The sequence below is a fragment of the Budorcas taxicolor genome, chromosome 1 (genome assembly GCF_023091745.1).
Source record: "Budorcas taxicolor isolate Tak-1 chromosome 1, Takin1.1, whole genome shotgun sequence".
Taxonomy (NCBI): Eukaryota; Metazoa; Chordata; class Mammalia; order Artiodactyla; family Bovidae; genus Budorcas; species Budorcas taxicolor.
This window is the reverse complement of record NC_068910.1, coordinates 65,422,305-65,446,082: the sequence shown is the minus strand read 5'-3', so window position 1 is coordinate 65,446,082 and position 23,778 is coordinate 65,422,305. Positions and strand designations below refer to the sequence as shown.

The 23,778-nt window shown below is 45.1% G+C and overlaps 1 protein-coding gene across 1 annotated transcript in view; it reads left to right on the top strand.

The window, feature by feature from the left end:
- The window catches only part of CLIC6 (chloride intracellular channel 6), a 59,082-nt gene extending 37,436 nt beyond the window's left edge, over positions 1-21,646 (top strand). The window contains exons 2-6 of the mRNA XM_052644511.1: positions 7,258-7,367; positions 8,765-8,890; positions 9,473-9,579; positions 10,723-10,904; positions 21,485-21,646. Coding sequence (XP_052500471.1) covers positions 7,258-7,367; positions 8,765-8,890; positions 9,473-9,579; positions 10,723-10,904; positions 21,485-21,646 — 687 coding nt within the window. The remainder of the gene's footprint in view (positions 1-7,257; positions 7,368-8,764; positions 8,891-9,472; positions 9,580-10,722; positions 10,905-21,484) is intronic.
- Positions 21,647-23,778: the final 2,132 nt, after the last annotated feature.

Sequence of the window (23,778 nt, the reverse complement as noted above, 5' to 3'; positions counted from 1 at the left end):
TCAGAGTTTTATGTAGCTGAGCTCTGTACACAGCTGAGAGGAGACTGGGCAGTCTTCAAAATGGCCAAAAGGCTATGGGGCCCCCTGGCGGGGTGTGGCCTCAGGCAGCCACATGGGCATCTGCAGGGGTCCTAACTGTCACACTCCTAATCTGTCACAGACACCAGGCTGTTCAGTCGCTCAGTCATGTCTGACTCTTTGCTACTCCGAGGATTGCAGCACACCAGGCTTCCCTGTCCTTCACTGTCTCCCAGAGTTTGCTCAAAAAACAAAACTCATGTCCAGTGAGTTGGTGATGCCATCCAACCATCTCATCCTCTGTCACCTCCTTCTCCTCCTGCCTTCAATCTTTCTCAGCATCAGGGTCTTTTCCAATGAGTTGGCTCTTTGCATCAGGTGGCCAAAGTATTGGAGCTTCAGCTTCAGTATCAGTCCTTCCAGTGACTATTTCCTTTAGGACGGACTGGTGTGATCTCCTTGCAGTCCAAGGGACTCTCAAGCATCTTCTCTAGCACTACACTTCGAAAGCATCAATTCTTCAGTGCTCAGCCTTCTTTATGGTCCAACTACTGGAAACACCAGGTGGGCCTGCCCATAAATGCTAGAAGCGGGAAGGGAGAGCTGGAGGAGTTGGAGTCTGTGAAGCCAGAGCTTCACGGCTTAGGGAACTCTGAGGTCACTTATCTGAGTCTGTTGGTGCCTCTTCATGTATATTAAATTCACCTATTATCTTTCCACTTATGCAGCTAGATTTATCAGCTTGAAGTTCTTGTAAGAACCTTCTCGTCAGCTGATCATCCATTGGGGTGTGGTTCAAGCCATTCTGTCTTATGCATTAACCAGGGCACTGCACCAGCCTTACCTCTTGTCCAAGGTGGGGCTGAGGCCCTGGACTGCCAGCATTATGTTACCTTGGCAAACTTTGTTAAAAATTCAGACCTCTGGACCCCATACAATACCTATTGAATCTGACTCTGCATTTTTTAAATTAATACTTTTGCTTCTTTTTTTTTTAAATTGGAGTAAAACAAGCAGTAAAGGAAACAAACCTTAATTAAGACTTTGTCAAGGTGAGTATACCCACCATGTGCCACCACCCCACTCAAGCTATAGAAGATTTCCACCATCCTAAGGGCTCCTTCCACCCTTTCCAGACAATACCCAGCTTCCAAAGGCAGTTCTTCTGACTCCCAACACACAGTTTTCCTGTGTGTGAACTTCATCTACATTGGACTCTCCTAAAGGACTCTTGAGTCTGGTTTCTTTCCCTCCACATTATGTGTGTGAGATTTATCCACATTGCGGTTGTAGTAATGGCTGTTTTTTCCCACTGTGGTATGAGTGTATGGTGCAGTGTCTGTGGTGTAGTGTGGGGTAGTATATGAGTATGCATGCTAAGTTGCTTCAGGCGTGTCTGACCCTTTGTGACTCCATGGACTGTAGCCTGCAAGGCTCCTCTGTCCATGGGATTCTCCAGGCAGGAGGACTGGGGTGGGTTGCCGTGCCCTTTAGGGGATCTTCCCATTCTAGGGATCGAAGCCACATCCCTTACATCTCCTGCATTGGCAGGCAGGTTCTTTACCCCCAGTGCTATCTGGGAAGCCCATATATGAGTATACTACTGAAAGGTTGTTGCTGAATCACGCAAAGATGCCTGGATCCTTGGCCTCCTGAGGAGAATTCAGTCCAGGGTCAGAGACAAGGCTTCATCGCTCAGAGCTTCTGTGTCAGTCAGTCAGTTCAGTCGCTCAGTTGTGTCTGACTCATTGTGACCCCATGAATCGCAGCACGCCAGGCCTCCCTGTCCATTGTCATCTCCCGGAGTTCACTCAGACTCCGGTTCATCGAGTCGGTGATGCCATCCAGCCATCTCATCCTCTGTCGTCCCCTTCTCCTCCTGCCCCCAATCCCTCCCAGCATCAGAGTCTTTTCCAATGAGTCAACTCTTTGCATGAGGTGGCCAAAGTACTGGAGTTTCAGCTTCAGCATCATTCCTTCCAAAGAAATCCCAGGGCTGATCTCCTTTAGAATGGACTGGTTGGATCTCCTTGCAGTCCAAGGGACTCTCAAGAGTCTTCTCCAACACCACAGTGAAAAAGCCTCGATTATTTGGTGCTCAGCCTTCTTCACAGTCCAACTCTCACATCCATACACGACCACAGGAAAAACCATAACCTTGACTAGACGGACCTTAGTCGGCAAAGTAATGTCTCTGCTTTTGAATATGCTATCTAGGTTGGTCATAACTTTTCTTCCAAGGAGTAAACGTCTTTTAATTTCATGGCTGCAGTCACCATCTGCAGGGATTTTGGAGCCCAAATAAATAAAGTCTGACATTTGTTTCCACTGTTTCCTCATCTATTTCCCACGAAGTGATGGGACCAGATGCCATGATCTTTGTTTTCTGAATGTTGAGCTTTAAGCCAACTTTTTCACTCTCCTCTTTCACTTTCATCAAGAGGCTTTTTAGTTCCTCTTCACTTTCTGCCATAAGGGTGGTGTCGTCTGCATATCTGAGGTGATTGATATTTCTCCCGGCAATCTTGATTCCAGCTTGTGCTTCTTCCAGCCCAGCGTTTCTCATGATGTACTCTGCATATTAGTTAAATAAGCAGGGTGACAATATACAGCCTTGACGTACTCCTTTTCATATTTGGAACCAGTCTGTTGTTCCATGTCCAGTTCTAACTGTTGCTTCCTAACCTGCATATAGGTTTCTGAAAAAGTAGGTCAGCTGGTTCTCTTTTAGAATTTTCCACAGTTTGTTGTGATCCACACAGTCAAAGGCTTTGGCATAGTCAATAAAGCAGAAATAGGTGTTTTTCTGGAACTCTCTTGCTTTTCCTATGATCCAGCAGATGTTGGCAACTTGATCTCTGGTTCCTCTGCCATTTCTAAAACCAGCTTGCACATCTGAAAGTTCACGGTTCACGTATTGTTGAAGCCTGGCTTGGAGAATCCTGAGCATTACTTTGTTAGCGTGTGAGATGAGTGCAATTGTTCAGTAGTTTGAGCATTCTTTGGCATTGCCTTTCTTTGGAATTGGAATGAAAACTGCCCTTTTCCAGTCCTGTGGCCACTGCTGAGTTTTCCAAATTTGCTGGCATATTGAGTGCAGCACTTTCACAGCATCATCTTTCAGGATTTGAAAGAGCTCCACTGGAATTCCATCACCTCCACTAGCTTAGTTCGTAGTGACGGTTTCTAAGGCCCCCTTGACTTCACATTCCAGGATGTCTGCTCGAGGTGAGTGATCACACCATCATGATTATCTGGGTCGTGAAGATCTTTTTTGTACAGTTCTTCCATGTATTCTTGCCACCTCTTCTTAATATCTTCTGCTTCTGTTAGGTCCATGCCATTTCACTCCTTTTTCAAGCCCATCTTTGCATGAAATTTTCCCTTGGTATCTCTAATTTTCTTAAAGAGATCTCTAGTCTTTCCCATTCTGTTGTTTGCCTCTATTTCTTTGCACTGATCACTGAGGAAGGCTTTCTTATCTCTTCTTGCTATTCTTTGAAACTCTGCTTTCAGATGCTTATATCTTTCCTTTTCTCCTTTGCTTTTCACTTCTCTTCTTTTCACAGCTATTTGTAAGCCCTCCCCAGACAGTCATTTTGCTTTTTTGCATTTCTTTTCCATGGGGATGGTCTTGATCCCTATCTCCTGTACAATGTCACGAACCTCTGTCCATAGTTCATCAGGCACTCTATCTATCAGATCTAGGCCCTTAAATCTATTCCTTACTTCCACTGCATAATCATAAGGGATTTGATCTAGGTCATACCTGAATGGTCTAGCGGTTTTCCCTACTTTCTTCAATTTAAATCTGAATTTGGCAATAAGGAGCTCATGATCTGAGCCTCAGTCAGCTCCCGGTCTTGTTTTCTCTGACTGTATAGAGCTTCTCCATCTTTGGCTGCACAGAATATAATCAGTCTGATTTCTGTGTTGACCATCTGGTGATGTCCATGTGTAGAGTCTTCTCTTGTGTTGTTGGAAGAGGGTGTTTGCTATGACCAGTGCCTTCTCTTGGCAAAACTCTATTAGCCTTTGTCCCGCTTCATTCCATATTCCAAGGCCAAATTTGCCTGTTACTGCAGGTGTTTCTTGACTTCCTACTTTTGCATTCCAGTCCCCTATAATGAAAAGGACATCTTTTTTTGGTGTTAGTTCTAAAAGGTCTTGTAGGTCTTGATAAAACCGTTCAACTTCAGCTTCTTCAGTGTTACTGGTTGGGGCATTGACTTGGATTACTGTGATACTGAATGGTTTGCCTTGGAAACAAACAAAGATCATTCTGTCGTTTTTGAGATTGCATCCAAGTACTGCATTTCAGACTCTTTTGTTGACCGTGATGGCTACTCCATTTCTTCTGAGGGATTCCTGTCCACAGTAGTAGATATAATGGTCATCTGAGTTAAATCCACCCATTCCAGCCCATTTTAGTTCACTGATTCCTAGAATGTCGAGGTTCATTCTTGCCATCTCTTGTTTGACCACTTCCAATTTGCCTTGATTCATGGACCTGACATTCCAGGTTCCTATGCAATACTGCTCTTTACAGCATTGGACCTTGCTTCTATCACCAGTCACATCCACAACTGGGTATTGTTTTTGCTTTGGCTCCATCCCTTCATTCTTTCTGGAGTTATTTCTCCACATATCTCCAGTAGCATATTGGGCACCTAATGACCTGGGGAGTTCCTCTTTTGGTATCCTATCATTTTGCCTTTTCATACTGTTCATGGGGTTCTCAAGGCAAGAATACTGAAGTGGCTTGCCATTCCCTTCTCCAGTGGACCACATTCTGTCAGACCTCTCCACCATGACCCTCTCCTCTTGGGTGGCCCCACAGGGCATGGCTTTGTTTCATTGAATTAGACAAGGCTGAGGTCCTAGTGTGATTAAATTGACTAGTTTTCTGTGAGTATGGTTTCAGTGTGTCTGCTCTCTGATGCTTTCTTGCAACACCTACCATCTTACTTGGGTTTCTCTTACCTTGGACGTGGGGTATCTCTTCACGGCTATTGCAGCAAAGCGCAGCCACTGCTCCTTACCTTGGACGAGAGGTATCTCCTCGCCGCCACCCCTCCTGAACTTGAACATGGAGTAGCTCCTCTAGGCCCTCCTGCACCCGCGCAGCCATCACTCCTTGGACGTAGGGTTGCTCCTCTTGGCTGCCGCCCCTGACCTCAGATGCGGGGTAACTCCTCTTGGCTGTTCCTGTGCCGTCGCAGCCTGGCATTCTCTGCTGCTGCCCCTGACCTCGGACGCGGTGTAGCTCATCTTGGCTGCCGCTCCTCGGGCATGGGGTCCTTTTGTGTAATAAAGTTTATTATTAAGGTATAAAGGAGATAGAGAAAGCTTCTGACATAGACATCAGAAGGGAGCAGAAAGAGTACCCACTTGCTAATGTTAGCAATGGAGTTATATACTCTCCAGTGAATCCAAAGAATGTCTGGAGGTTGTAAAGATCTCACCAGACCTACTCCCATAATTTACATTTTAAGATAACAGAATTAGCCAGAAGGTTTAATCCAGAGACTGTCCTCAGGCAGGATACATAATCCTAAGGAATGTGGAGGAAAAAAGAAAGTTTGTCCTTTCTTCCTCCTTGAGAATTCCAGACCCCTCTCTCCTTGGGGACCCCTAGACTTCTTATCAACCTTCCTAGGAAATGACTCTCTCACTACCATTTATTTATTCATTCTACTCTTGGTGGTGTCTGAGTTGTTTCCAGGTTTTGGCTATGACACTAAAGCTGCTAGGAATATTCATTTAAGTGCTTTTTGTGCCCCTAACACTCATTTCTGTTGGGAGTGGAATTGCTATGTCATAGCATGAATGCATGTTTATTTTGGGTAAATAATCGCCGAACAGTTTTCCAGAGTGGTTGCACCAATTTGCACTCTCACCAACAGTGGATGGGGAGTCCGCTGCTCCACATTCCTGTCCACACTTGATATTGTCTGAGCTTTTCATTTTAGCCATTCTAGTAGGTGTGTCATCGAATTTATTTGCGGTTATAAATTGTATTGCCCTGTTACTGTTAAGAACCTTTTCATGTGCTTGTTGGCCATCTGGGCTTTGTCTTTGTGAAGAGGCTGATCGAGTGTCTTTTAAAACTGAGTTTGGGGTCTCTTATCAACTCTACATTTGTAGGAACAGCTTGTTATTAACCACGTCTCCAGGTGACTTAAGAACTTCATGCCAGAGAACCACCTCTGAAGAATTTCTTAAGATGCCCAATTTTCTTGAAGCATCTTTTTTCCTTTCTTCAATTCTCAAACCAGCAATTAACTTTCTCCCTTTCTGTTGTTCAGGTTATAGTTTCAATGCTTTCCTGTCAATTCCGTTTGGACCGCAGGTGGAATAAATGGACTTCTGGCCTAAATATGGCCATTTCTGTCATCAGAGCCTGGCTGAGTCTCCTGGTCTTTCCAGCAGCATTTTTTTAGCGCTATAACTTTGTGGGGAAGAGAAGGAAGAGATTGGGAACTGCCCCAAGAGGACGAAGTCTGTGGCTCCCTTCTCTTCTCTTATATCTGCCGTTCTTTTCTCCCGCAAGCCCACAGAAGGGAGGATGTCTGCTGAGTGTTCTTCTGTGCCTGCGTCCGGGTACCTGTGTGTGGATGTGACCCTCTCAGGTTATCAGGGAGACATTGTTTCTACCTGTTTTCCTACCCTCCATATCAACTGTGAACAATCTGCCATCTAAGTACAAATGCTCCCAAATGGAGGAGGGGACCTAAACATTTTAGTGTCCCGGGGTCCTAGAACTCATAGGAACTAGCCCTCATTCCAGAGATGGAAACAGTAGAGAATGCTGGGCATCGAGTCCCGGTGGGAGAGCCTGCTGGTCTTTTTCACAAATGATCATCCTGGCAAGAGAGGTGTGTCTCTAAAGAGGATCAAGAGATGGAGGGAGGGGAAGAGTATGTCTTTCTTTTTTGCCTTTAGTAATAAAGGGGGTTCCCTCTGGCTGCTCTTTCCCCTCTGAGAACCACTATTCAGAGGCCCCAAATGGCAGGAAGTGGTAAGGAGATGGAAGGAAGGCAGAAGGCTCAGCGAGTGCATGTGTCCTCCCCGCCCACACCTCCCACTTGGAGGCTGGGGGAAGGGACCTCAGAAGGCTACTTACAGTATCATCACTGTTAACAAACATTCACCATGATTTTGTGTGCGTGCAGAGCAGAGTCTGGCATTTGTAACTGTGAGGCTGGCTCTGATGATGATCTCCTCTTCCTTTTGCAGGCTGGCTGTGATGGTGAGAGTATTGGCAATTGCCCATTTTCTCAGCGTCTCTTTATGATTCTCTGGCTGAAGGGCGTTATATTTAATGTGACAACAGTGGACTTGAAAAGGTAAGACCTAGTTTCTGCAGTATTGAAATAAACATCCCCAGTTCCCTATACACACAGGCACACAGAGAGACACCCAGGCGGACACATACAGACACACAGGCACAGGCACACACACAGAGATGGAGACATGCATCCACACAGACACACAGAGACAGTGCATACACAGACCCAGATACAGACACAGACACACACACACTCAGACAGACAGACAGACATGCACAGAGGCACAGAGAGACACAGACAAACAGGTGCACGCACACACAGAGATGGAGACACGCATCCACACAGACACGCATACACAGTGCATACACAGACCCAAATATAGACACAGACACAGACACACACACACACACACACATACACACACAAAGACAGAGACACACAGAGACAGACACGCACGTAGGCACTCAGAGATGCAGACACACAGGCATGCACACACACACACATAGATGGAGATACACATACACACAGACATACAGACACAGGTGTCTACACAGACACATGCACACACAGATGGAGACATACAGAGACAGACACACACAGAGGCACCCAGAGACACAGACACACAGGTGTAAGCACACCCACACAGAGATGGAAACACACACACACACATAGACAGATAGACACAGGAGCATACACAGACCCAAATACAAACACAGACACACAGACACACACATACAAACACTGAGACAAAGACAGACACACACAGAGACATAGAGAAACACATACACACAGGTGTGCACACACACAGATGGAGACACACAGACATACAGACATAGGCACATACACAGACACAACACACAGAGACAGACACGCACAGAGGCACAGACACAGACACAGACACATAGATGCACACACACAGATGGAGACAGGCGCATACATAGACACAGACACACACACACACACACACACACACACACACACACAGACGGAGACACACTGAGACAGAAACACACAGGTACACGCATACACACTCCTAGGACCCGTGGGCCCTGTTCTGGGCATATCCACCCTGGGTCAGGTCCCTGGATTGGGGTGGGCGTACGTGGGCCACAGAGTCATTACAGGATGGGGTCAGATGTAACCTGGAAGGAGTAGGCGGAGGGGAACTGGGAGGAGCCTGCCCACCCCATGACTGGTCAGCCGTGACTCTCTCTGGAGCCTGCCTGAGCCCTGCTCCTGGCTGATAACACTGGGAAGGGTCAACTTTTCAGCCCCGTCTCCAGATAAAGGGCCACACTCTCCTTGCCAGTAGGACAGTTTGTAAACTCCAGTTGCCTTTGAAATTCTCAAGGGTGGTTTCTCTTCCACTGGTGTGTGCATGTGTGTGTGTGTGAGGGCCTGCTTAAGCCTAGGCAATGATCCCAACCCTGGCACTGCCCTTCCCCCCTGCCCAGGAAACCCGCGGACCTGCAGAACTTGGCTCCCGGCACCAACCCACCTTTCATGACTTTTGACGGCGAAGTCAAGACAGACGTGAATAAGATCGAGGAGTTTTTGGAGGAGAAACTGGCTCCCCCAAGGTGGGCCTCGCCAGACGAGTGTCGGCAACTTGGTCGTCAGCTTTCCCCGTTCACAGACCGTTCTAAAGCTCTTGGCGCTGTGTTGGTTTCCTGTGGCTTACCTCCTGAGCTGCGCCTGTGGTGTGCCACAGGAAGCACAGCGAGATTAGAAGCCCTGAGTCTAGGTGGCTGGGATTTCTCTACTCTGCATTTGGCAATTAGGGTTTGGTGGCAGGAAGTGGGCTGATGTCACGTGGGTGGCCTGTTTTGATGGCCTGTTGGGAATGTGTGTTACACGCAACATAGCAGCAGGCTGGGCCTGCAAGGGAGCCTTCTAGTTCATCACCTTTATTTCAGGAGGGAGAGAACTGAGACCAGCAAGGCCAGGGGGCACTCCATCCCAGGATGAGAACAGTCCATCCAGTGCTTCACTCTTGGCTGGTGTTACTCCCAACTTTGAAGATGGATAGATTAGGAAAACACTTAAGGAGCAGTTTTCATCTTTATATCTGCTCAAAGAAAGGCATTTCTTCCCCTCCTGCTTTGTATTCTTCTAGCTCAAACATTGCTGATCTATGATACTCTCACTTTGAACTTTTCAAGGTACCCTAAGCTGGGGACCCAGCACCCTGAATCTAACTCTGCTGGAAATGATGTGTTTGCCAAGTTCTCAGCATTTATAAAAAACACCAAGAAGGATGCAAACGAGAGTGAGTCCCTCCCATCTTCCTGTTTTCTGTTTTCTTCATGGACCTCTATTCCACCTCTGGTGTGGCTTATAAGATTCGGGGAATTCTGACTCACTGCACAGCGGGGAGGGACCTGTGTATAGAAATAAAGAAAAAGCACCTCCTACTCTGAGCCTGCACATGGGTTTCAGGGACTGAGTGCTTTTCTAGGGATTGTCCAGAAAAGGAGATTTTTAGGAGAAAATCATCACCACCAGTAGTTCCTTGCTCTCCCATGGAATTCAGGGTGAATGAACCTTCTATTGGTGCTTCCTTCATTATATGATTTCCATGAATTTTTTTTTTTAATTTTTAATTTTTTAAAAAATGTTTTGGTCATATGGTGTAGCATGTGGGATCTTAGTTCCTTGACCCTGCATTGGAAATGCAGAGTCTTTTTTAGTTTATTTATTTTTAGTTGGAATATAATTCCTTTAGCATATTGTGTTGGTTTCTGCCATACATAAACATGCATCAGCGATGGGTATATACCCATCCCCTCCCTCTTGAGCCTCCCTCCAACCTCCCATCCCACCTGGAAAGCACAGAGTCTTAATCATTCAGTTCAGTTCAGTCGCTCAGTCGCGTCTGACTCTTTGCAATCCCACGGACTGCAGCACGCTAGGCCTCCCTGTCCATCACCAACTCTCAGAGTTTACTCAAACTTACGTACATTGAGTTGGTGATGCCCACCGTGAAAGTTTTTCCATATAGGTTTTTGAATAAATGAATGAGTTCTAGAAGCAGCAGTGTTGTGTAGAGAGCAGAATTATTTTCCAAGGAGAAGTGAGTCTTTTATTTAGATCTCATAAACCCATCTGTCTCCTTCCTGACTCTTAATACTCACTGGCCATGCCTCAGGAGGGAAGGGACAAACTCCTTTTTTTTGATATCTGTAGAGAGGAGGGCAGGAGGAGAAGGGGATAACAGAGGATGAGATGATTGGATGGCATCATCAACCCAATGGACATGAGTTTGAGCAAGCTCTGGGAGTTGGCGAAGGACAGGGGAGCCTGGCGGGGTCGCAAAGAGCTGGACATGACTGAGCCACTGAGCAACGACAAAGACAGAGGAGACGTGGACTTCCATGGCTCATCGCAGTTGTTTTCTGCCTTTCCATTTTAGTTTATGAAAGGAACCTGTTAAAGGCCCTGAAGAAGCTGGATAGTTATCTGAACAGCCCCCTACCTGATGAGATAGATACCTACAGCACCAAGGAAGCTGCTGTTTCTGGAAGGAAGTTCCTGGATGGCAATGAGCTCACACTGGCTGACTGCAACCTCTTACCCAAGCTCCACATTATTAAGGTTTGTCCTTCCTTGTACGTCAGGTGCTGAATACATGAATGGGGCTTTGTTCCATTTGGTTTTGACTTGCGGTGTTTTTTTTTTGCCAAGACAATCTAAAATGAATTTAAAAGTCTAGCTCGTTTCTGTTTGCGGCAGCCAAGCCCCAAGTCTGAGATCTGTGGATGCTATTATCAGGTGTTCCTTGGAGGTTTTCATGAAGCATCTGAGAGCTTGGCTCTCATCCCTCCATCCTCACAGCTTCTTTTTTCCAGTCTTAACCCTCACAGCCTAAAGACGAGCTCTGTGAAAGCAACTTAAGGGAATACATTGCTTATAGCTGGTATTTCACACTCCAGGCTTAGGGATGGTGTGTGGAATCTGCAAGGATTAAAATGTGAACTCGGGAAATTCCCTGGTGGTGGTCCAGTGGTTGGGACTCAGCGCTTTCACTGGGGTGGCCTGGGTTCAATCTGTGGCTGGGGAACTAAGATCCTACAAGCTGAGCAGTGCAGTCTAAAAACAAAAATAACAACCAAAAAACTGAGCCAACCTTCGGAAAAAAAAAAATGAACTCAGTCAATTGTTGGTGATGGGAAGAGTAAGCCTAACCCTGGGATAAGGGAGGGGGTTGGCTCTTAACACAGACCCCTTAACAGCTGGTAAGCTGCTGACAGCTCCTCGGCTGGACCGCATGCAGCAGCCTGTTTTCCCAGGTGATCGAACATGAAATAAGGGTCGCTGGTCATGTATAAATAATTAGGGTTTAAAGATGCCTACTAATTTAGAACGGTGCCTGCTCACGGGCTCCAGTTGTGTCTGACTCTTTGTGACCCCATGCACTATAGCCCACTAGACTCCTCTGTCCATGGGATTTTCCCAGCAAGTTTACTGGAGTGGGTTACCATGCCCTCCTCCAGGGAATCTTCCTGACCCGGGGATTGCACCCACGTCTCCTGCAATGCAGGCAGATTCTTTACCACTGAGGCACCAGAGAAGCCCTTTTAGAAATGTAAACCCATCAGTTCAGCTCCTGACTTACTAAAAGCAGAACTTCTGGGGGTGACTCTGAAATTCAGAAGCAGATGACCCCACCCTTGGTCCCCGTAGTTATGGCTGCTCTCCAAGTGCCCCAGTCTGGCTGTTACTCACAGCTGTTAGTTGTTGTGTCATTATCACTGTTGCTATGCCCTTGGTCCTCAGTAGCCCTAGATGCCCCAGGAGGAAGCCCAACCCTTGTTCTGGGGCATCCTTAGTATTCAGATCATACCAGGTCCAGAACTAGGTCCTTGGTATAGGGTAGGGAGATGGGAGAGAAGACACAGGGAAATACAGGTCAACGACCTTTTGTTCGATAATGCACTTATTTGGCATTTTATTTCAGTTTAGTTGCTCAGTTGTGTCCGACTCTTTGCGACCCCATGGACTGCAGGTTCATGGGGTCGCAAAGAGTCGGACACGGCTGAGCGACTGAACTGAACTGAATTGGACTGCAGCACTCTAGGCCTCCCTGTCCATCACCAACTCCCAGAGCTTCCTCAAACTCATGCCCATCAAATCAGTGATGTCATCCAACCATCTCATCCTCTGTCGTCCCCTTCTCCTCCAGCCTTCAGTCTTTCCCAGCATCAGGGTCTTTTCCAAGGAATTGGCTCTTCGAATCAGGTGGCCAAAGTATTGGAGTTTCAGCTTCAGCATCAGTCCTTTCAATGAATATTCAGGACTGATTTCCTTTAGGATGGACTGGTGGGATCTCCTTGCAGTCCATGGGACTCTCAAGAGTCTTCTCCAATACTATAGTTCAAAAGCATCAATTCTTCAGTACTCAGCTTTCTTCATAGTCCAACTCTCACATCCATACATGACTAATCTGGCATTTAGAAATTTACAAATTAGGTTCCCACCATCTGTGGCATGGCTGTCCTGTGGGCGACTGGCCACCCCGTTACTCCAGTCATTCTTTGCCTTTCTTTTCCTTTCCGACTCCATTCCCAGCCTTGCCCCATTCATCTTTCTTCTCTCTTCCCTGATGTGTTCAAGGGGCACCAACCTGAAAGCTAAGCCTTGAGGATGCTGCTGATCCTCCAAGTGATTTTTAATAGCTGCCAGTGTTCTGATGTAAAGTTTCATGACAGCAACTCAATCCTTCAAACCTGCCACTCAAACCTGCCACATTGGTGATAATCCAAACCGGATATTTGGGAGCTATTTTCCAACAGATTATTTATGTCATTGTGTCTGGGTTAGTTCCTTTGTTAAACATATTCTCATTATTGCTCTGACTAATGTAACATCACAGAAGCACATGGAGTTTAGGGAAGGCAAGTAAAAGACACATGTATATACACACATGCATACATACACAGATCTGTTGCCACTTGTTTAGTTCCTATAAAAAAAGACTATTTAATATGTCAGTAGAGGGTATAAACTTCAGAGTAAAATAAAGCAGTCCACGGCTCCAATGGAAGACCTAACTGCAAAATCTTCAAAGCCACTTAGCACTCAAAATACCCAGCAGCTTAATAATCTTCCAGAATGCAGCACTTTTGAAAGGCAATGAGAATCAGTCCAGAGGAATTTATGGTAAGACAATGAGAAAATAGAGGACTTTATAATCTATTCCCATCCTGAAACCAGCAAAAACATTCTGAAAATCTAAAGCATTATCTCCACCTTTAATTTCTTTTTGGCTGCACTGGGTAGCACCTGGGACCTCGGTTCCCCATCCAGGGATTGAACATGCACCTCCTGCATTGGAAGCTCAGAGTCTTAGCCACTGGACCACCAGGGAAGTCCCTCTCCACCTTATGTAAAATTAGAAAAGGAAGGACCACCAGCTCAAAGGCTTAGACACTAGCTTCTCTAGATCTTCAGCAAGCTTCGGATGTCTGTATAAGTAAATAATACAGCCTTGAAGTGCCCAACCTAAGCTTCTTTGTTTGAGGACAGAGCACCGAGTGGGCCAAGAGAGGCAGGGACAAGCCCTATGGAGATGAGATCTCTGTGGAGGCAGAGCTGAAGGTGAAACTGTTCAGAGGTGTCCCCTGTGTGTTCTGCCACTGTCCCCTGACCCAAAGGAACAGGGAGGGGAGATGGAGGGGAGGAGAGAAGGAAAGAGGCATTCTGCTCTGTGACTGCTGAGCAGAGAAAAGAAATAAGCTTGGAATCGCTCAGAAGAGAGACTGTGGATGACCTCAGCGTCACTCTTAGCCAGGGCGACCTCCTCCTAACCCATGAGCTTCAGAGTGGAGGAGACACTAACCCTGACCTTGACCTTGACCCTCATGTGTCCCTGGGGCAGAGTGTAGGGTAGTGTTTGAAGAGCAGGTGAAAAAAGTTAGAGTGTCAGTTGCTCAGTTTTGTCTGATTCTGCCACCCATGGAATCTAGCCTGCCAGGCTCCTCCGTCCATGGAATTCTCCAGGCAAGAATATTGGAGTGGGCTATCATTTCCTTCTCCAGGAGATCTTCCTGACCAGGAGTTGAACCTGGGTCTTCTGCAATGCAGGCAGTTTCTTTACCATTTGAGCCACCAGGGAAGCCCCTTGATGAACAGGTGTTTGAGGATAAATATCCAAATTGGTCTGCCTGTTGCCTGGCCTTCCTCCCATTGCTCTCCACCTTGTTTTTAAGCAAATAGTAGGTCCAACTGGTCTGCCCATTAAAGGATGGTTAGTAACCGAAAGGAATCTAAGTGGGACCTCTATGTGGATAAAGATGATCACAAAGAAGAGGGGGAAGTGTTAAATAGAATAAAAGAGAAAAAGGCAGATGAGAAACACCTCTCTGGTTAAGATTGGTTTCAGTAACTGAAAAGTGTCTCAACTTTTCAGACAGTTACTTCTCTACAGCCTCAAAAAAATGAAAGAGAACATGAACCCTTCCCTGATGGCTTAGTGGGTAAAAAACCCAAGTGCAATGCAGAAGACACAGGAGACATGGGTTTGATCCCTGAGTTGGGAAGATGCCCTGGAGTAGGAAATAACAACCCATTCCAGTATTCTTAGGTGGAAAATCCCATAGACAGAGAAGCCTGGTGGGCCACAGTCCATGGGGTCTCAAAAGAGTTGGACATGACTGAGCTACTTAGCATAGTACATGAACCTTTGGAGAAAGCGCTCGAAGACAAGTAACAAAGTGTCAAAAAATATAATCTCACAAAGAGGATGAAAATGAAACTGGTAGAACTGAAAAAAACCTTACAGACAAAACAATTTCGGAAATTGTTTAGAAGTTGTATTAGGAGTAGCAAGAGGTGGAAAATGACATTGCAGAAATCCATCAAGGATTTGGAAGAGAGCCTGAGGAAATGACCTCAAATCAAATGGAGAAGAAGCAAGAGGTAAAGGTAAACCTAATCAGGAAAAAGAAGAGGAAAGAAAAAAAGGAAAAAGAAGACTCAAAGGGAAAGTGTTTTGAATTAAAGGATGACCTGAGCATTTACTTTAAATAGCCATCCATGATTAGAAAAATATTGTCCTGAACAGTCAACACACTGTGATATAGCTGGTAAATTATATTTGAACTTTGATGATAAAAAAATCACCCCTTTGGGTGCCCAGATGATAATGATAATAGTAATAATAATAAAAGGTAAGTGCACCTACACAACGAAGAAATTCAGACTAGCCTCATATGTCTCTAAAGTGAGGTGAAAGTGTTAGTAGCTCAGTCGTTGTTTGACTCTTTGCAACCGCCTGTCAGGCTCCTCTGGAATTCTCCAGGCAAGAATACTGGAGTGGCACTGACATAAATCAAAGCAAGATCCTCTATGACCCACCTCCTAGAGTAATAGAAATAAAAACAAAAGGAAACAAGTGAGATCTTATTAAACTTAAAAGCTTTTGCACAGCAAAGGAAGCTATAAGCAAGGTGAAAAGACAACCCTCAGAATGGGAGAAACTAATAGCAAATGAAACAATTGACAAAGGATACAAGCAGCTCGTAAAACTCAATACCAGAGAAACAAACAAGCCAGTCAAAAAGTGGGGAAAAGACCTAAACAGACATTTCTCCAAAGAAGACTAACAAACACATGAAAAGATGCTCAATATTGCTTGTTATCAGAGAAATGCAAAACAAAACTACAGTGAGCTATCACATACACAGGTCAGAATGGCCATCATCGAAAAGTCTACAGACAATAAATGCTGGAGAGGGTGTGGAGAAAAGGGAACACTCTTGTACTGTTGGTGGGAATATGAATTAGTATAGCCACTATGGAAGATGGTGTGGAGATTCCTTAAAAAACTAGGAATAAAAGCACCATCAGTTCAGTTCAGTTCAGTCGCTCAGTTGTGTCCGACTCTTTGCGACCCCATGAACTGCAGCACACCAGGCCTCCCTGTCCATCACCAACTCCTGGAGTTCACTCAGACTCACATCCATTGAGTCAGTGATGCCATCCAGCCATCTCATCCTCTGTTGTCCCCTTCTCCTCCTGCCCCCAATCCCTCCTAGACTCTGATGCAGAGTCTTTTTCAATGAGTCAGCTCTTCGCATGAGGTGGCCAAAGTACTGGAGTTTCAGCTTTAGCATCATTCCTTCTGAAGAAATCCCAGGGTTGATCTCCTTTAGAATGGACTGGTTGGATCTCGTTGCAGTCCAAGGGGCTCTCAAGAGTCTTCTCCAACACCAGAGTTCAAAAGCATCAATTCTTTGGCGCTCAGCTTTCTTCACAGTCCAACTCTCACATCCATACATGACCACTGGGAAAACCATAGCCTTGACTAGATGGACCTTTGTTGGCAAAGTAATGTCTCTGCTTTTGAATATGCTATCTAGGTTGGTCATAACTTTCCTTCCAAGGAGTAAACGTCTTTTAATTTCATGGCTGCAGTCACCATCTGCAGTGATTTTGGAGCCCAAAAATAAAGTCTGACACTGTTTCCACTGTTTCCCATCTATTTTCTGTGAAGTGATGGGACCAGATGCCATGATCTTCGTTTTCTGAATGTTGAGCTTTAAGCCAACTTTTTTACTTTCCTCTTTCACTTTCATCAAGAGGCTGTTTAGTTCCTCTTCACTTTCTGCCATAAGGGTAGTGTCATCTGCATATCTTAAGTTATTGATATTTCTCCCGGCAATCTTTATTCCAACTTGTGCTTCTTCCATTCCCACTCCTATGTATATACCCTGAGGAAACCAAAATTGAAAAAGACACATGTATCCCATTGTTCAATGCAGCACTATTTACAATACCTAGAGCATGAAAGTAACCTAGATTTCCATCAACAGATGAATGGATAAAGAAGTTGTACATATACACAATGGAATATTACTCAGCCATAAATGAATGCATTTGAGTCAGTTCTAATGAGGTGGATGAACCTAGAACATATTATATAGAGTGAAGTAAATCAGAAAGAGAAAGATAAATATTGTATTCTAATGCATATATATGGAATCCTGGTACTGAAGAATTTATTTCCAGTGCAGCAATGGAGAAACAGACGTAGAGAATAGACTTATGGACATGGGAGAGGGGAGGAGAAGGCGAGATGTATGGAAAGGATAACATGGAAACTTACATTACCCTATATAAAATAGATAGCCAATGGGAATTTGCTGTATGTCTCAGAAAACTCAAACGGGCTCTGTATCAACCTAGAGGAGTGGGATGGGGTGGGAGATGGGAGGGAGGTTCAAAAGGGAGGGGATATATGTATACCGATGGCAATAAATTAAAAGATGCTTACTCCTTGTAAGCAAAGTTATGACCAACCTAGACAGCATATTAAAAAGCAGAGACATTACTTTGTCAACAAAGGTCCGTCTAGTCAAGGTGGTCATTTATGGATGTGAGAGTTGGACTATAAAGAAAGCTGAGCGCTAAAGAATGGATGCTTTTGTGCTGTGATGTTGGAGAAGACACTTGAAAGTCCCTTGGCCTGCAAGGAGTTCCAACCAGTCCATCCTAAAGGAGATCAGTCCTGAGTGTTCATTGAAAGGACTGATTTGAAGCTGAAACTCCAATATTTTGGCCACCTGATGCAAAGAGTTGACTCATTTGAAAAGACCCTCATGTTGGGAAAGATTGAAGGCAGGAGGAGAAGGGGACAACAGAGGATGCAGTGGTTAGATGGCATCAGTGACTCAATGGACATGAGTTTGGGTAAACTCTGGCAGTTGGTGATGGACAGGGAGGCCTGGTGTGCTGTGGTTCATGGGGTCACAAAGAGTCGGACAGGACTGAGCAACTGAACTGAACTGATGGCTGATTCATGTTGAGGTTTGACAGAAAACAACAAAATTCTGTAAGCAATTATCCTCTGATTAAAAAAAATAAATTAATTAAAAAAGGAAAAGAATACTGGAGTGGGTTGCCATTCCCTTCTCCGTGGGATTCTAGAATCTCATTAAAAGCCAGAAAACAGTGGTTTAATGGTTAAGGGATTAGGGACTTCCCTGGTGGCCTAGTGGTTAAGAATCTGCCTTCCAGTGCAGGGGATGCAGGTTCTACGCCTGGTCGGGGAACTAAGAGCCCATATGCTTTGGGGCAACTAAGCCCATGCTCCATAACTAGAGAAGCCTGCGTGCCGCAGTGAAGACCCAGCACGGCCAGTAGGTAAAGGATTAAAGGAAAGGATGTGTGATGTAAGAATTTTATATCCAAGTAAATTGTTGCTTTCACCTAGACTTCTGGTCTTGATGGAATAAGCACCCCTGAGCCATTTTGTAAAAATAAAATTTCTGTATGATGACATAATAAAAAAGGATAATAAAATAAGGATCCAGGAACAGAGAAGGTGCGTGGTATAAAAGGATTAGTGATAGAGACATAGAACCTCTTTAGATATTAAACCAGAACTAAAACTCAAGAGCAGTGGGAATTACAGATACAGAACTGAATCAAATATAGTAAACTTCTATTTTCACACCACTGGAAGGAGCATAGTAGATCAGAAATGAAAAGAAGTGTAAGTATACTCATTTCCTTGCTTATTATCAGGAGTAAGTAGAGATCAGTTAGATAGTTGATAATCAAGAAATAAAGAATTCTTGTTTTTTAGTTATATAGGAAACCACTGGACCCACTCCAGTATTCTTGCCTGGGAAATCCCATGAACAGAGGAGGCTGGGAGGTTATAGTCCATGGAGCCACAAAGAGTCAGACATGGCTTAGCAACTAAACAACCACCACCACTGGAAGAGTTAAAACAGACCGTAAACCTTCCAAACCACCAGAGAGGGAAACACACATGTACACAAATGCAAAAATATTTATAGGAAGTTGGAAAACAAAGTATAACATTAGTAAGATATGATATAAAACAAGTTTACATTTATGAGAGGCACATATGTAATAAATTTACCCAGAATGTTTGGGTAAAGCAAAAGCAGGGAAATGCAAATAAAAGAAAAGCAGGAGTCTTGACACTAACCTCTAGTAAGATTGAATTCAAGTGAAAGGTATTAATTTAGGAGCTTCTTTGGAAAGTTATGTGGCCTTGTCTTGCTGCATCATTAGCTCGCAGCTTCCAAAATCTGAGAAATAAGTCTTTAAAATCTTCTAATTGGTGACGAATTCCATGCTCACGTCATCCAAACATCCCAGGAGCCAATACAGTGGGAAATATTAGTCCTTCCAAGTGTTGTTGCTCAGACGTGTCTGGCTCTTTGGGACCCCATGGACTACAGAATGCCAGGCTTCCCTGTCCAGTACCAACTCCCAGAGCTTGGTCACACTTATGTCCATTGAGTCGGTGATGCCATCCAACCGTCTCATCCTCTGTCATCCCCCTTTCCTCCCGCCTTCAGTCTTTCCCAGCATCAGGGTCTTTTCCATTGAGTCAGCCCTTTGCATCACGTGGTCAAAGTATTGGAACTTTAGTATCAGTTCTCCTAATGAATATTCGAGGTTCATTTCCTTTAGGATTGACTGGTTTGATCTTGCAGTCCAAGGGACTCTCAAGAGTCTTCTCCAGCACCATAGTTCAAAAGCATCAGTTCTTTGGTGCTCAGCCTTCTTTACAGTCCAGCTCTCACATCCATACATGACTACTGGAAAAGCCACAGCTTTGACTATATGCACTTTTGTTGGCAAAGTGATGTCTCTGCTTTTTAGTAAACTGTCTAGGTTTGTCATAGCTTTCCAAATATTTGTCCCCCTGAATTTGTATCTAAACTAGACCAAGTCCTAACTCCCAATATCTCAAAACTGACCTTATTTAGAAATAGAGTTTTAGCAGATGTAATTAGTTAAGATGGGGTCATGTTAGTTGATTAGGAGCAGTAGAATGGGCTCCTACTCCAACATGACAGATGCTCCTATAAAAGGGAGCTTAGATCCAGAGACGCCAACACAGGGGAAATGCCAGGTGAAGGCTGGAGCTGTACTCCCAGGAGCCAGAGACAGGGAGAGACCTGGAACAGATCCTTCCCTGGAGGCTTCAGAGGGAACCCGGCCCTGCTGACACCATGATCTTGGACTCTGGGCCTCCCGGGCTGTGGGAGAAGACATTTCTGTTGTTTAAGCCACCCACGGTTGTAGTGCTTTGTTAAGGCAACCGCAGAGAACCCATACCACCTGCAAAGAGGATACACCCTCCTTTGTGATGAATTCCCAGTGACACCCTCCAGCCAGAGGAGACATCTCATACCACTGTGTTTTCATGATATCCATTCTCAGCTACCCCAGCCTTATATCCACTGTTTCCTTGAGGATAAGGATTTTTCAGTTCATGAATCTGCCCTCTGCACACGGCAGACCCACAGTGAAATGATCCTCTTGGGCAGAATGATGGAAATTCACAGGTGTAACGTACATGGTTACTTGGGGTTTCAGGAGGTGAGGCTCAGCAAATAAGAAAAAGAGAGGGCACTACAGAGTGATCCTGGCACTGAAAATCCATCCTGAACTCTTGAAAGTGAAAGTGTTAGTTGCTTAGTCATGTCCAAATCTATGCGATCCCATGAATTGTCTCCTCTGTTTATGGGATTCTCTAGGCAAGAATAATGGATTAAGTTGACATTTCCTTCTCCAGGGGATCTTCCTGATCCAGGGATTGAACCCGGGCCTCCTGTATTGCAGGCAGACTCTTTATCATCTGAGCCATCTGAATCTTTAGGCACCAAATAACTCAGCAGCAGAACACAGGGAGAGAAAACTACTAGAAGCACAAAGAGAAATCCACCAGATTACTGAGCAAGCTCAGGGCTTCCCTGGTGGCTCAGATGGTAAAGAATCTGCCCACTAGTGCAGGAGATTTGGGTTCAATCCCTGGGTCAGGAAGATCCCCTGCAGAAGGAAATGGTGGCCCACTCCAGTATTCTTGCCAGGGAAATCTCATGGACAGAGGAGCCTGGTGGGCTACAGTCCATGGGGTCACAAAAGAGCTGGACATGACTGAGCGACAAGACAATAGAGCAGATTCATGCCAGCGGGTCACGAGGACCATCTGTGATGAATGGGTGGGGTACAGGTGTGTAGTACTTCTGTTTTGAGTCCCATGCTCAATTTGGGCGGCTTGAAAGGCTGTAGAATGACATGGGAACTTGAGAAAGAATATATTACATGCCTCAGAAGAATGGATTGTCTGATGTAACTGCCTACGTTTGTGGGTTTTCCTTTCTTGACTGTTTCCTCTTCGTTTTCAGATCGTGGCCAAGAGATACAGAGATTTTGAATTTCCTCCTGAAATGACTGGCATCTGGAGGTACTTGAACAATGCATATGCTCGGGATGAGTTCACAAACACGTGTCCTGCCGACCAGGAGATTGAACACGCATATTCAGATGTTGCCAAAAGAATGAAGTAAAGCTGGGCTGTTTTCTGTCTCATTTCTCAGCTGTGTGAGCTAGACTATGAAACGAGTGTCTCCTTTGTGTTTTCCTCCCAGTGACCATTCTTTGCAAAATAATGCCCATAGTTTAGCTACGTGGATACCATAGCATGATCCACTCAACAGGAAATCATTCCTAGCCTTGTAATTTGTCAGCTCACTTGTGTATCTGAATAATACTAGTGTCTGTTGTTATACACTCCAGTTGTCTGGTTTATGTTCATTTATATCTTTGGCATTCTGGGACCTTGTAATCCATGATATTTAGGGCATGTGTTGTGCAGTTTACATTTCAAAGCAAATAAGGTTTGGATTCAAACCTTATTTATTACTAACCTCCTTTATTTGTTTTAAAATGTGTTTTTCTCTGATAGTTCTCAAAATCATGCATAACCTATTTTTCTGCTCTAAAATGGTGGTTCAACTATTTTAAAACAAAATAATTTTTATAATTACAAAGTGATACTTGCTTATTTTAATATTTGAAACAAAGTCAGAAGGTATAAAAAAGAAAGACAAAAGTCACCTAGAATTTCACTACACTTATATAACTACTGATAGTGTATCAGTGAGTACTCGCATTCACACCACATATAATTTCCTGCGTCTGTGGTATTGTGTTAGTTTATTTTCAAGGACTGGTGAAGGGACTGGCCCCCCTTGGTGATACCTTGATGGTCAGCCCTAGAGGACCTAAAACAGAGATTTGGCACCACAGACCTCGAGAGAGCACTTGTGGCCAAGTTTCAGAGGGATGGAAAACCTCGGGGTCCACAGAGATGTGAGGACTTGTGAAGACCAGCGGGGACCGCAAGCAGTGGGAGGGCCCGGGCCCGGGCCCGAGCCCGGGCCCCACCCCCACCCCCACCCCCACCCACCTTGTTCCTACCTCCATGATGCCTCTGTCCCTGGTTCCAGGGAAGGCATGGAGGAGGGTGCCTCTCTGTCTCTCCTGGCTCCCTTTCAGAGGCCTCTTACTCCCTCCCTCTCAGACATCACGCCTGCGGGAGGACTCTTAACATCATCTGTGTGGCAGAATCTCCTTGCCCCCTGTTGAAACGTGGACCAAGCACATCTTGATTCTTCAGATGGCGTAACACCGCACCTCTTTGGCCATCATGTCATGATGGGCTGGCCTGGATTCTGCTGGATCTCTGCGCTCTCTAGCATCGTTTCAAGGTCGGGCAGGGAAAATCCAGGGAGATTAAATTCTTGGTAACTCCTCTTGGGCAGTTGTGGTAAATAGGCGATATGGGGAGGAAGTAGAAAGTACTGAGTCAAAAGAGTGTTCTGGTTCATCTGTGCCTTCCCCTCCCCCACCCTGAGCCAGCTTCACAGCGACAGCTGTGTGTGGGAGCTGGGTTCCTACTCAAGGCTTGGAGGACAGAATAGGAGACTCCTTCCATGCTCATCTAAACTCCCAGGGTTCCAGTGTTATCCGCCAGGCTGTGTCCTTTTGACATTGGCACACACCTTCCAGAAAACTCGCTTGTGGAGTTGGAGACAGCATGTGATTGATGTTAAAAACGTTAGAAAAAAAGTGTACACCTGTTCACTGGGCGATTCATTTGGAAGAAAGGGAGATTTCTTTAGCATTAACATTCTGAGATTTCTGGGATTTAGAAAAAGATGTCTAGTAAGAGGAACAAAGCCCTTCATACGGTGGCCACTTTCTCTTCCCTCGTACTGGATCCAGTGGTTTAACCAGGGGCAGCCAAACTCCCAGCCCTCCACTCGCTTTGTTAGCCATTTATTTAGGAAGTTGTCTCTGGCATGTGTCGTGGTGATTCCTGTCTCACATCTGTTTAGGAATCAGATTCTGAAGATGAGTTTTACCATGTTACATTTAAATTTAGTAAATGAATTGCTGCTACTAGTGCCAGGTTTGTATTTTTAGAGGTTAAAGCGATCTACGTAAACCCTTTGTGCCTTACAAATTAAACAAATTATGAAAATATTTATTTGGAACCAATATCTTTAATTTTTCTTTATTTTACTTTGCATCCTCCACTGAGATGGTGTGTGTGTGTGTGTGTGTGTATTGCTTCACCTGATCCTTGCCTGATGGAAAAAGATGGGAAGTCAGTTATAAGATGTGAGTTGCCCCA